The sequence below is a fragment of the Mirounga angustirostris genome, unplaced genomic scaffold (assembly GCF_029215605.1).
Source record: "Mirounga angustirostris isolate CCGP_5_RB_7025 unplaced genomic scaffold, mMirAng1.0.hap1 SCAF_3, whole genome shotgun sequence".
Taxonomy (NCBI): domain Eukaryota; kingdom Metazoa; phylum Chordata; class Mammalia; order Carnivora; family Phocidae; genus Mirounga; species Mirounga angustirostris.
The window spans coordinates 161596906-161610632 of record NW_026991711.1 but is presented as its reverse complement, the minus strand read 5'-3'; the positions used below and the strand labels follow the sequence as shown (position 1 = coordinate 161610632).

The window sequence follows — 13727 nt, the reverse complement described above, 5'->3', positions numbered from 1 at the left end:
CTATATGGGGTATATTGGTATACTCAGTATTAAGCTCTAAACATAAAGATCAAAACAAAAGAATGAATACAGACATAGACCTTAACACCTTTCACAAAAAGTTAACTCAAAATGATGACAGACTTAAAGCAAAATGCAAAACTCTGGTTAATAACATATGAAAGGCGTGCCTGGGTGGTTCAGAGGTTAGGTGGCTGACTTTAGCTCAGGTCATGACCTCAAGGTCCTGGGATCTGGCCCCGCCTTAGGCTTCACACTCAGCAAGACGTCTGCTTGTTCCTCTGCCCCCTACCCCCCCACGCCCCGCCGATTGTGTGCGAGTGCACGTGCAATCTCTCTCCCTCAAAAAAAATAAATAAAATCTTAAAAACAATAACATAGGGGAAAGTTTAGGTGACCTTGGGTTTGCTGATGATTTCTGAGATACACATTAAAAGCACAATCCAGGAAAAAAAAAAATAATAACTGTAAACTGAGTATCATTAAAATTACAAACTTCTACCATAGACTAGGAGAAATAATTTGTAAAACATATCTGAAAAAGGGCTTATATCCAAAATATACAAAGAATTCTTTAAAAAAAAAAAAGGTTTTATTCATTTATTTGACAGAGAGAGAGAGAGCGCACAGAGGTACAGCAGAGGGAGAGGGAGAAGCAGACTCCCGGCTTAACAGGGAGCCTGATGTGGGGCTCAATCCCTGGGGTCAGGATCGGAGCCAAAGGCAGACGCTTGACCAACTGAGCCACCCAAGTGCCCTATATAAAGAACACTTAAGGGGCACCTGGGATTAAGCCCCGCGTGGGGTCCCTGCTCAGCGGGAAGCCTGCTTCTCCCTCTGCCTCTGTCAGCCGCTCTGCCTATCTGTGCTCTCTCTGTGTCTCTGTCAAATAAATAAATAAAATCTTAAAAAAAAAAAAAAGAACACTTAAAACTCACCAATAAGACGGGCACCTGGCTGGCTCAGCTGGTTAAGCATCTGACTCTTGGTTTCCATTCAGGTCATGATCTCAGGGTCTTGAGATCAAGCCCAGAGTTGGTCTCTGCACTCAGCAGGGAGTCCGCTTAAAAATCTTCTCCCTCTCCCTCAGCCCCTACCCCCTGCTCTCTCTCTCTGCCTCTCTCAAATAAACAAGTCTTAAAAAAAAAAAAAAAGTCGGGGCGCCTGGGTGGCTCAGTCGTTAAGCGTCTGCCTTCGGCTCAGGTCATGGTCCCAGGGTCCTGGGATCGAGCCCTGCATCGGGCTCCCTGCTCTGCGGGAAGCCTGCTTCTCTCTCTCCCACTCCCCCCTGCTTGTTTCCTCTCTCGCTGTGTCTCTCTGTCAAATAAATAAAAAAAGTCTTAAAAAAAAAAAAAAAGTCACCAATAAGAAAACAAATAACCCAGTTTAAAAATGGGCAAAAGAATTGAACAGACATCTCAACAAAGAAGATATATAGATTTCAAATAAGGATATAAAGAGATGCTCACTATCATGCCATTAGGTAATCGCAAATTAAAACGTGTTATCACTATACATCTATTAAAATGGCTAACATCTAAAACACTAACATCATCAAATACTGGCAAGGATGTGAAGCAACAGGAACTCTGCAAAGTGCTATAGCCACTTGGGAATACAGTCTTGTGTTCCTTCCAGAGTTAAACATAGGCCTGCCATACAATCCAACAATTGTTCTCCTAAGTATTTACCCAAATGAGCCAAACACTTATATCCACACAAAAATCAACATGCAAATGTTTATCACACCCTTTTTCACAATGCCAAAACTTGGAAGAAACCAAGATGCTCAGATTTTAGTGTGCTCAGATTTTAGGTAGCTCAGATTTTAAGTGTGCATACATTTTTAAACAATAATCAGAAAATTAAAATCATCTAGATAAATTTTTCTTTTAAACTTATAACATGCATAAACATTCTAAACATTTTAATCAGATAATAATGCATCATTGGACTGTGTTAGGAAAGAAGTATAAATCCTACATTTTTTCTCTCACATAAAAATCCAGACTGTCCTCATCCAAGAAGCCTCCTTCCTGCTCACCACTTAGCTATCCCTACAGCGTAGCCCTTATCCTCACAGATGGCTCCAGCCAACTACATTCTAGTCAGCAAGATAGAGGAAGGGACAAAAAGGTGAAGGGCAATAAACAACTGCCTTTTTAAAATTTTAATTCTAATATAGTTAACATACAGTGTTCTATTAGTTTCAGGTATATAATATAGTGATTCAACATTTTATATATTACTCAGTGCTCATCATGATAAGTGTACTTTTAATTCCCTTCACCTATTTCACCCAACCCCTCCACCTCCCCTCTAGTAGCCATCAGTTTGTTTCCTGTATTTAAGAGTCTGTTTGCCTCTTTTTTTTCTTTGTTCTTTTGTTTTGCTTCTCAAAGTCCACATGAGTGAAATCATACGGTATTTGTCTTTCTCTGACTGACTTATTTCACTTAGCATTACACTCTCTAGATCAATCCATGTTGTTGCAAATGATAAGATTTCATTCTTTTTTATGAATGAGTAATATTCCACTGTGTATATGTATATACCACATCTTCTTTATCCATTCATCTATGGATGGACACTTGGGTTGCTTCCATATCTTGGCTATTGTAAATAAAATGCTGCAATAAACATAAGGGTGCATATATCCTTTTGAATTAGTGTTCTTGTATTCTTTAGGTAAATAGTAGAATTACTGGATCATATGATAATTCTGTTTTTAATTTTTTGAGGAACTTCCATATCATTCCCCACGGCAGCTACACCAGTTTGCATTCCCACCAACAGTGCACGAGGGTTCCTTTTTCTCCACATCCTTGCCAGCACCTGCTATTTCTTCTTTTTTTTTTTTTTACTTAAATTCAATTTAATTAACATACAGTGCATTATTAGTTTCAGAGGTAGACTTTAATGATTCATCGGTTGCACGTAACACCCAGTGTTCATTACATCAAGTGCCCTCCTTAATGCCCATCACCCAGTTATCCCATCCCCCCACTTTCCTCCCCTCCAGTAACCCTCAGTTTGTTTCCTAGAGTTCAGCGTCTCTTATGGTTTGTCTCCCTCTCTGTTTTCATCTTATTTTTCCTTCCCTTCCCCTATGTTCATCTGTTTTGTTTCTTAAATTCCACATGAGTGAAATCATATGATACTTGTCTTTCTCTGACTGACTTATTTCACTTAGTACAAAACCCTCTAGTTCCATCCACGTTGTTGCAAATGGCAAGATTTCATTGTTTTTGATGGCTGAGTAATATTCCATTCTTTTCATGTATCTGTTGGCCATCTGTATGTCTTCTTTGGAGAAATGTCTCTTCATGTATTCTGCCCATTTTTAATCAGATTGTTTTTTGGCTGTTGAGCTAAGTTCTTTATATATTTTGGATATTAACCCTTAATCAGATATATCATTTGCAAATACCTTCTCCCATTCAGCAGGTTGCCTTTTAGTTTTTGTGATTGTTTCCTTTGCTGTGTAGGAGCTTTTAGTTTGATGTAGTCCCCATAGTTTATATTTGCTTTTGTTTCCCTTGTCTCAGGAGACACATCTAGAAAAATTTTGCTACAGCCAATGTCAGAGAAATTATGCCTGTGCTTTCTTCTAGGATTTCTATGGTTTCTGGTCTCACACTTAGGTCCTTAATCCATTCTGAGTTTGTGTTTGTGTACAGTTAAGAAAGTGGTCCAGTTTCACTCTTTTGCATGTAGCTATCTCATTTTCCCAACACCATTCGTTGAAGAAACGGTCTTTTCCCCATTGCATATCCTTGCCACCTTTGTCATAGATTAATTGACCATATAATCATTTATATGGTTTATTTCTGGCCCTTTATTCTGTTCTATTGATCTATGCATCTATTTTTGTGCCAGTACCATGTTGAGAAAAAACAACTGCCTTTGGAGGAAAGTTCTCAGCAGCTGCCAAATGATACTGTTGCCGACATGTTATTGGCCAGGACCTCGACACATGACCACATCTAGCTACAAGTTGGAGCTTGGCCAAGTAGACTATATTCTGTGAAGCTTTGTGCCCCGTTACAAATCAAGTTTTCTATTACTAAGGAAAAAGAAAATGAGTCGGTGGGGACAGCAAGTGGAGTCTGAACACAGACAAATTGACATGGTTGACCTCAAACTCTGACCTCCTGGCAGCATAAATAACATCCTCAATCCTGAACACTTGCTCCTAAAATCTCAGAGGGCAAGAAGAGATTCTCATATCAAACACTGCAGAGAGAAGAAGGTTTCAAGTGACCCCAATGATGACCTATTCAAGGAAGAGGGTTGAAGGAATTGGGGAATGGAATAGAACAGCAGATGGGATAGAACAGGGGTAGGGATGAGGGTCAATGAGGGGTTGACTAATCAGTCATCCTAACCAGTGGCTCAGAAAAGCAGCCCTGAGACTAGGGGTCCTGCTTCTGGAAAAGAGGGGCTAGAGAGAAGTGAGGACAAAAGTAAGAAGAGAGGGGTAGTTTTGTTGGTGATGAAGAACCAACTACTTGAAAGTTGAAAGGAATTACCTAGGCTTTAGGGCAGAAGCCAATATTCTCAAATGTGTAGACAAAAGAGATGAGAATTTGGGAAACAGAAAGAGAAAATATCAGCCAGAGGTCTGTCACCCATATGCCATTTGAACCATTTCTTTCTGGCCTTTTGTTTTCCTATGAGAGGTTTTTTTTCTTTTAAGCATAGTTACAATAAACAGACTATTTTGTACTCTTTCCCAGGTAACATGAATATATGAGCATTTTTCTCATTATGATGTTCTGTCAAGGCCATATTGTGAACTGGTTAAGGATTTGGGCCCCAAAGTGGCTCTCTTTATATGGCTTGAGTCTATATCCTAGTATGGGGTGACCCTGGGTAAGCTACTTAACATCACTGTGCTCATTTTCCTCATCTATAAAATGGAGGAAAAAATGAGAGCAGTAATACCTACCTCATAGAGCTGCTTTTGAGGGGGGATTAAATGAGATAATCCATGTAATTTATGTAATGAGCTAATAACAGCTCAATGTAAGCTCTTATTATTTATAAACATAATTTTATTTATTTTTTTAAAAAGATTTTATTTATTTATTTGACAGAGAGAGAGAGAGAGACAGCGAGAGAGGAAACACAAGCAGGGGGAGTGGGAGAGGGAGAAGCAGGCTTCCCGGGGAGCAGGGAGCCTGATGCAGGGCTCGATCCCAGGACCCTGGGACCATGACCTGAGCCGAAGGCAGACGCTTAACGACTGAGCCACCCAGGTGCCCCTATAAACATAATTTTAATGGTTACATAAAATACCAATCAGTGAATATAACATCATTACCATACTCGTATTCCTGAACACTGGGCAAATTTTCAGTTTGGGGCTATTACATAAGACTTGAAATAGTTTACTGCATTTACACATAGAGATACACAGCATTTAACACCAAGTCAAAAAATATAAAAATAAATAATTTTTTTTAAACTTTAAATGATATTTTAAATAATGACCTGCTTTTAGGTCATCGCCTCAAACCTGAGAAAGAAAGGTATATGTGATTAGTTGTAAAATACCACTTGAGTCCCAGACAGACAAGCAATCTCGAATTATAAAGGCATGGTTGTGCACTGAATGTTCGTGTCCCTCACCAAATGCATAGGTTGAAACCCTAACTCTCAGTGTGATGATATTAGGCAACAGAGCATTTTGAGGTAATTAGGGTCATGAAGGTGGAACCATCACAAGACAGCTTGCTTCCTCTCTCTGTCCTCTGCCATGTGAGGGCCCAGCAAGAACATGGCCACCAGCAGACCCAGAGGCGGGTCCTCATCAGACACCAGACCTGCCAGCGCCTTGATCTTGGACTTCCCAGTCTCTAAAACCGCAAGAAGTAGGTGTTTCTCTAAGCCCTCCCGTGTCCGGTACTTTGTCATAGGAACCTGAACAGAGGAGGACAGCCACCCAGTCTTCACATTCAGACATGTTTTCTTGGGTACAGGAAAAAAATCGCACGTTAACTGTGGTGGCTGGCGGTACGTAAGAGTTTAAGTGTACGGGGGCGCCTGGGTGGCTCAGTCGTTAAGCGTCTGCCTTCAGCTCAGGTCATGATCCCAGGGTCCTGGGGTCGAGCCCCGCATTGGGCTCCCTGCTCGGCGGGAGGCCTGCTTCTCCCTCTCCCACTCCCCCTGCTTGTGTTCCCTCTCTCGCTGTCTCTCTCTGTCAAATAAATAAATAAAATCTTTAAAAAAAAAAAAGAGTTTAAGTGTATGTTATGTTTCCTTGTTGTGGCTTTTTGTTTTTTTTTTTTTAACTTTTCTATTGGAGCATGGATACCCACAGGCTAATAGACTGTGTATCTACAACCCTAGCTCCGTGGCTCTGGTTTATTTGATCACACGAAGGAAGGCAACATAATCCTGAGGCACCCAACTCAACCAGTCCTTTTTTCAGGTTTCACAGCCATTTCCTTCCTAACACAGGCTTGACATGCTTTCAGCAACAGAAGCCAAAGCCTTCCATCCAGAGGCTTTGGTTCAAACACACCCTCCTGACCACATTCCTCACAGAGGCTCATTTCGGCACCTATGGGACCTCACCTTCCCCACATGACACATAGACTCGCTTGAAAACTACCTCTGGCTAGTGGTGGAGACGGCAGGGCTACGAAAGCCTTTGGGCTGTTCATTTGCCGGAGAGGATAAGCTTCTTTCTCAGAGTATGCTGCAGCCAGACATAGTACCTCTCCTTAGCAGACACTCTGCTGTTCCAATCATACACAGTGCCGTTGAGTTCAATGTGGAGTTCGAGGAGTGGGCGTCTTCTGGAGGGAATGAGAAAGGCAAAAATTAATGCCATGCAAATATCAAAGAGGAGACAGATCACCGTTAGGGTGAAATGAGCCAACAGATGTGACAGTGTGTTGAAATCATTCCTTTTTAAATGCTCTACAGGCTGCTTAGTGAGTGATCCAAACCCACTGGCAGCACTCTGGCCCAATGACCACAGTCCCCTCACCCAAGGGCAGCCGAGTCTTACCCTGGAGACACTCCAGACACTCCCGGATGATAATGCATCTGGATCATCTATGCAAATGCAGGATGGATGCCAAGAACACTGCTGGCCCATGGAAGGCTGAGTCATTTCTACTACAGCCCACTCCTTGCTGCTGAGCCACGACTGAAGGGGTTGGGGGTATGGGTGTCACAGGCCATGCGATATATTCCTGGGGTCCCCAGAGCTACAACATGCATTTCACACATGGCTCCGAAACTTCATTCTAAATTGTAATGAGGGGACAACTGAAAAACGACTGCTAATCTTACATGGGAATAATCTTCTTAAACGAAAACCAGATCACCAAGGTTTCCCTTAGAAAAGTATTCTTGCCAATAAGCATCAGAAATGTCTGTATAACAAAGACTTGCAGACGTGGGGAGTCAGGTACCATTTGCCACCTATCAAACTGTTGGGACAGGGAAATAAAACAGCATGCGGTGTCGGGCAGAATTTGGGGACACAGGCACTCTCCTACAGAGCGGGTATGACTGTCCTAGAGAACAATATGATAAGATGCATCCAAGCCTTTAAAAATGCATGTCATTTAACAAGCAATTCTTCTTCTGGAAATGTTCCTCTAGAAAACAGTATGGATAAGCACGAATACTGAGCTACAAAGATACTGAACGCTTTCCTTTTATGAAAGCAAAACACCTTTCAACAACTGAAAATGGGTCAAGTTAAGTATGCCATAGCCATAGTTTAGACTGCTCCACAGACATTAAAATGATGCTGAAGACGACTGACACGTAAAATGTATGTGATAGACCATCACACCAACTAAAGGCAGATTATAAAGTAATCGTAGATGATGACTCCATTTTGGTTTAAAAAATATTTAGATATGATTGTGCAGGTATCCAAAAAAGATCTGGAAGGCAATACACCAAGACGTGGCCAACAGAGATTGATTCTGATAAGTAGGACTAGAACTGCTTGGTATATTCGGCTTTTGGCATTTATATTTCATGGTTTTTGTTTTTGTTTTTGTTTTCAATAAGGAGGATGTACTGCTTTTGTAATAAAAAAAAAACAATTAAAAATTTATTTTGAAGAACAAGATCAAACTACAAGCTGACTAGCAAGTGACCTCCTGAAGCACAAAGCATTCCTAAAATGCGCCTCCTCCTAAGGCAACTGCAACACGGAATGAAAAGTGCTTTCTCGGGCGCCTGGGTGGCGCAGACGGTTAAGCTTCTGCCTTTGGCTCAGGTCATGATCTCAGGGTCCTGGGATCGAGTCCCGCATCGGGTTCCCTGCTCAGTGCAGAGCCTGCTTCTCCCTCTCCCTCTGCCGCTCCCTCTGCTTGTGCTCTTCTGTCTATCTCTCTGTCAAATAAATAAATAAATAAAATCTTAAAAAAAAAAAAAAAAGAAAAGTGCTTTCTCCCTGAAGAGAAGAGCATCAAAGGTGACACAGTGGCCATCTCCATCTTGGTAGCAAGAAAAGAGACAAGTGGTCCCGGGATGGGCCACAGTCTACCCAGGGGGCTCACCTTTCTTTCCCCAGTTTCTGGGACAGGCACTGCAGGTACAATGACGGAGAGCTGTAGGGCCGTTCCAACAGGGACACGTCTGCCACGCACAGGCTCCAGAGGAAGTCCGCTTCTCGGTGAATGGTGCCTGGCCCAGGCTGCGTGGCTTTGGATTCCACGTTGTGGACGGCTGGTCCGTCCACCTCCAGCAAGCTGCCGTTGTCCAGCGGGTCCTCTGATACCACATAGTTCTGAATAAAAAAGAGCTTTGGCTTCCCTAAGAGAGAAGGGCATGCGTCTCCCATGAACATCCTCCTGATCTGATCCAAAGGGAAACCCGAGTGTGTCTGATCCACGCCAAACACACTGTGGGAGCCACCTCGGCTCACCAGGACACACACAAAGCTGTCATAGTCTTGGTGTTGGGGCATGCAGGCAACTTGGCGAAGAATCTGGATGATACTGTCCATGCTCAGATACAAGAAATACTGGACTTCATACCCCAGGGAAGTAAAGGTGTCCCGAAGAAACTCTGGATGAAATAAACAAACACACAGAGAAAACAACACTAGGGTGAGAAAAGCTTAAGAGGAACCGGGTAGCAACCCTAAGCACAGTCCGATCTCCACTACTTATCCATTTTGCTTTTGTGCCATATTTTGAGGTTTTGAAGGACCTAAGCATGGGGCAGGAAGAAATCAACCTGAAACACATGACATTCGTGTCCCAGGTTCTCAGTTCCGATCTGTCCCTGCCAGAGGCTACCTCCACATCTGGCCACAGGCACAGACTGAGCCCCCTTTTAGTCCAATGTAACCAAAGGGGGAACAAAACTTTTTCTCTTCAACCAAAACAGAGTTGGGGATTTTTCAAAAGGCTCTTTCTTAAACTAACACACAAGTATGTAGGAAATGGTTGCATCTGCAGAGCGTAGATCCAAATCTAGATCCAAATGGCTGCAGAGAGGACGGCCCGGGTCATGCGTTCCCTCAACTCCCCAGGCTGTGGGCTGATACAGAGGCCCCTACGTCTAAGTTGTGACCATTTCCAGACTCCCCAGTTCCTCTCATGACCTGCTTCCCCGTGTTACCTCTGAGCAGTGGAATCTAAGATTCCCTGTAGTGCCCCCAAGAATTCTTCTCCTAGTTTCCAGGAATCCTGGATTGACTTTGCCTCCAGAAACAGTGGAAGGCAGTGGAAAAGGCAGACTTCATGCCAGACAAGCCTGCCTTCTAACACTGACCTTACCACACCTGTGGGCTGCATGACCTTAAGGAAGTGGGTCTCCCTAGCTTTAAATGGAAGTGGTGATACCCACCCTGTGAGCGTGTTGTGAGGATTAAATGAGATAATACAAATAAAGCTCCTGGGGCTCCATTCCCTTGTTTAAAAAATCTTGTTTCCATCTTTTAGAAATTTCTATAGCCTACCTAGTCCATTTCTTTCCCATCTGCTCAGTTTGCCTCCATCAGAGAGGTAAATACAGTCTCCTGCTTTGTTATAAATCTTTCTAATAGCAGAGACAGACACATCTTTCTCTTCCTCATTAAAAATTCCACATCCCTTTGAGTAACCCATTAAGTTTCTGTTCCTTGTCTGAGGGATGCCTCCACTTCCTAGTTCATTTGCAGAGCAGAAAAACTGCTATCCCCTAAGCTAAACAGGCATCTCCAAATTCAGATTGTTACCCAAACCCTTAGCCAACTTCTCTGGATTTCTCTCCATGTCTCATGACTAGGTACCCACCTCTCTTCATCCCCTGGGATATGGTCTTCCAGAAGTCTACCACTGCCTCCACCCCAAATCAAACAACACACTAGTAAGCCGAACAGACAGAACTTCTACCAAGGAACAAAAGGGTCCCATCTCATACGAGCGCAGGCATCACAGAAAGGAGAGAGAAATGACTCCGCTGAAATCACCACGTAACTGTTTGCACAAACTGTCAACTCTCTGCATTAAATGGAAACAAGAGTTTCAGCCTTTCTGCCCTGCAAACATTACCAACCACTAATAAACTATAAAAGTCAAAGTTAGCTATCACAATTTCTCTTCTGGCTTCTCAACAGGAACTACAAAGGGAAAGACAGAAAAAGAAACACAGCCTTGGGTAAACAAAAAGCTGGAAAAACCGGCCACTGGACAAATAAGAGCTCTCCTCAGTGCTCTGAGTTTAATTCACCCAACCCATGGGCAGTCCCTGGATCTGTTCATATTGGGTCTAGTAGAACTTCCCATTCGGGAGAGCTGGGATTAATCGTGGCCCCACATCTACCAGATATGGCAGTTTTAAATATGTCCGCAAATTCTTTGACACTCCTTCCTTAAAAAGAGTGTAATTCCCTTCCCCTTGAATGTGGACCATGCTTGGTAACTCATTTCTAATGAATAGGGCAAAAGGGATACTATGTGACTTCCAAAGCTAGATCATAAAAAGGATACAGCCTCTACCTGGCTCTTTCTCTCTTTTGAACAGCTCACTCTGCGGGGAGCCAGTCACCATGTCATGAGAACACTCAAGCAGTCTTGTGGAGAAGCTCACATGAAGAAGAACTAAGGCCTTGCACCAACTTCACAGCCGCATGAGTGAGCCACCTGAGAGGATCCTTCAATCCCAGTCAAGCCTTTGGATGACCCTAGCTGAAATCTGACCACAATCTGCCAAGAGACTCTGGGCCAGAACAGCCCAGCTAAGCTACCCCTAAATCCCTGCTCCACAGAAACTGTGAGAGATATAAATAAATTAATATTGTTATTTTAAGCCACTAAATTTTGGGGTGATTTGTACACATTATTAGATAAATAATTCACCAGATAAATCAGGAAAAGGGAATGATAATGACCATTACTTAAGGATGTAGTTGGGCTATGTCCTTTTCGTCTGGCCCAGAGGTAAGGGTGAAAAAAAAAAGAATTATATATCACATAATAATGGAGAGATATAAAGAAGGTGCTAATCTCCTGAAAACCCTATGATAAATAAATACTGTGAGGGAAATGAAGGACATGATACACAGGTTGCTGGAGAAGCTAATAGGAGCTCACTCATCCCCACAGGATCTCAGTGTGGTAGAAAAAGCCCACCAGCACTGCCCCCTGGCCTTCACCTCAGCAGGTGTAGGCAAGCCTTCCATTCCCAGTACTGCGCCCAGGTTGGAACACAGGACTGGACAAAGAGCATCCAGACAAGGACCCCAGTTCCATCACTACTGCTGGATTCCCAAGTCTCCGAGAACGCTCATGTCATGGCGTATTCTTTCCTCCAGGGGGCAGAAGCAAACAGGGAAACACCAGACTCAAAGCTATTGTTTACTTCCCTCAGACTGACTCACTTCCCTCAAAACCCTCTCCTCACTGGTAGATTTCCTCCCTTATCAAAGGCCTCGAAGCAAAGCCATAGTCTGTCTTTCCGAGATGGTATGCCGGGGTCAGGGACAGAACAAGGGCTGTCCCGTGCCTTCCATCTCTTTCCTTGTTCTGGGTTCCCTGTGGGTTCCGGCCAGAGTGGGGCATGTCACACAACAGTGAGCAGGCAGCTGCATGGCGCCAGCCAAAGAGGAACCTGTCTTGGAATCACGAGATCTGAGTTCCAATCCTGGCTCCTCTACCTATCTGCTGGGTCTGAGCCTTGCCTGGTCCTGGAAAAACTAACTTACGCCGACAGAGGGGCTAGGAAGGGGATGGGAATCTGATGTCTGGGGCAGGAAGTGCTTCCCTAATAGGACAGGAGAAAGAAGAATAAAGGGGAGGTGAAGCCAAAAACGTGACATGTCCCCCAAAGCCAGTAAGAACAGCAAATCTGGAGGGACCTCAGACCAAGATGGAGCCTCTGGCCGCCCAGTCACCTCAGGAGACACAGCCGGAAGTCATCATAGTCAAGATTTCCCATAATGTCACCTCTTTCCTCTATCAGTTAGGGAGGGCTGATGCTAGCTGGCATTTGCAACTTCCTTTCTTGGGCCAGCAAGAACATGGGTATAGCCCGGTCTGATTTATAAGATCCGGGGAGTAATGACGGTGTGAGTTTGAACAAATTAACGGTCTTAGCTTATTCATCTGTAATTAATGTGATTAATACTAATGCCTAGACCATGTTCTTCAAAAGGTGCCTGTGAGGATCAGGGGAGATGTCTGTAAAGACACTTTGCAACTATGAGTGCTTACTCAAATGTCAGATATTAATTTTAAAGAAAATAAAGGCAGGGACGCCTGGGTGGCTCAGTTGGTTAAGCGTCTGCCTTCAGCTCAGGTTGTGATCTCGGGGTCCTGGGATTGAGCCCCGCAGCATCAGGCCCCCTGCTCTGTGGGGGAGTCTGCTTCTCCTTCTGCCCCTCTCCCTGCTTGTGTTCCCTCTCTCGCTGTGTCTCTCTCTGTCAAATAAATAAATAAAATCTTAAAAAGAAAGAAAAGAAAAGAAAGGCAGCCATTTCACCACAAATCATGGAGCCTGCAGCGCATCTCTCTCATGGAAGTTTCTCCTTAGAAGGGACCTCCACAGGAAGTCTCTCTAGCCTACATTGAGATGCACTGGGAGCAGTCAGATTCTGTGTCCCATTTATCACAGGAGCTGCCTTGTCATTTCCCTCAAATAGGGGAAGAAAAACTTGGATGCTGAGTTTGGAAAATAAAACTTCAATGACTGCAGAAGTCACACTTCTCCTTCCACCCGCCCTGGAAACCCCACGCCTGAACCAGCCCTATCTCTGTAAACCTCAACTTCCCAAAATGATGAGTTTTCATGTGGCCTTGCAGTTAGGACAAGAGCTAGGGTCAGCACCACCCACAGGTTTGGGGGTAATTGAGATGAAATCCAAAAAAAGCTATACACAGTAAAAAGTCATGAAGCCATTCATTTAGAATTTGTTTTCCTCTAAAATGAGCTCACATTGGGGTGCCTGGTTGGCTCAGTCAGTAGAGCATGTGATCATGAGGTCAAGGCCCACCTGGGGTGTAGAGTTTACTTAAAAATAAAATCTTAAAATAAAATGAGTTTGCATTAATCTTGCCACAATCTATAAAAAGAAGTCCATTAAATCAATGTATAGAATAAGAAGGAGGGAGTGTTTCATCAGTCTATTTACCACTACTTAATGAGCACCTTGTATGAGCCCAGTTCTAATTATAATAAAGCATACAAATGGGGGCGCCTGCGTGGCTCAGTCGGTTAAGTGGCTGCCTTCAGCTCGGGTCATGATCCCAGGGTCCTGGGCC

The 13727-nt window shown here is 43.5% G+C and overlaps 1 protein-coding gene across 3 annotated transcripts in view; it reads right to left on the bottom strand.

Moving 5' to 3' along the window:
• Positions 1-1405: 1405 nt before the first annotated feature.
• Positions 1406-13727, bottom strand: part of CFLAR (CASP8 and FADD like apoptosis regulator) — a 29630-nt gene continuing 17308 nt past the window's right edge. For 2 of the 3 annotated variants that reach the window (XM_045868226.3, XM_064586908.1), the window contains 2 exons: positions 8538-9048; positions 1406-6806 (listed from right to left, as the gene is read on the bottom strand). In XM_045868226.3, the coding sequence (XP_045724182.1) occupies positions 6668-6806; positions 8538-9048 (650 nt within the window). In that variant the 3' untranslated portion in view covers positions 1406-6667. The remainder of the gene's footprint in view (positions 6807-8537; positions 9049-13727) is intronic. The other variant, XM_045868232.3, reaches the window with a different exon arrangement.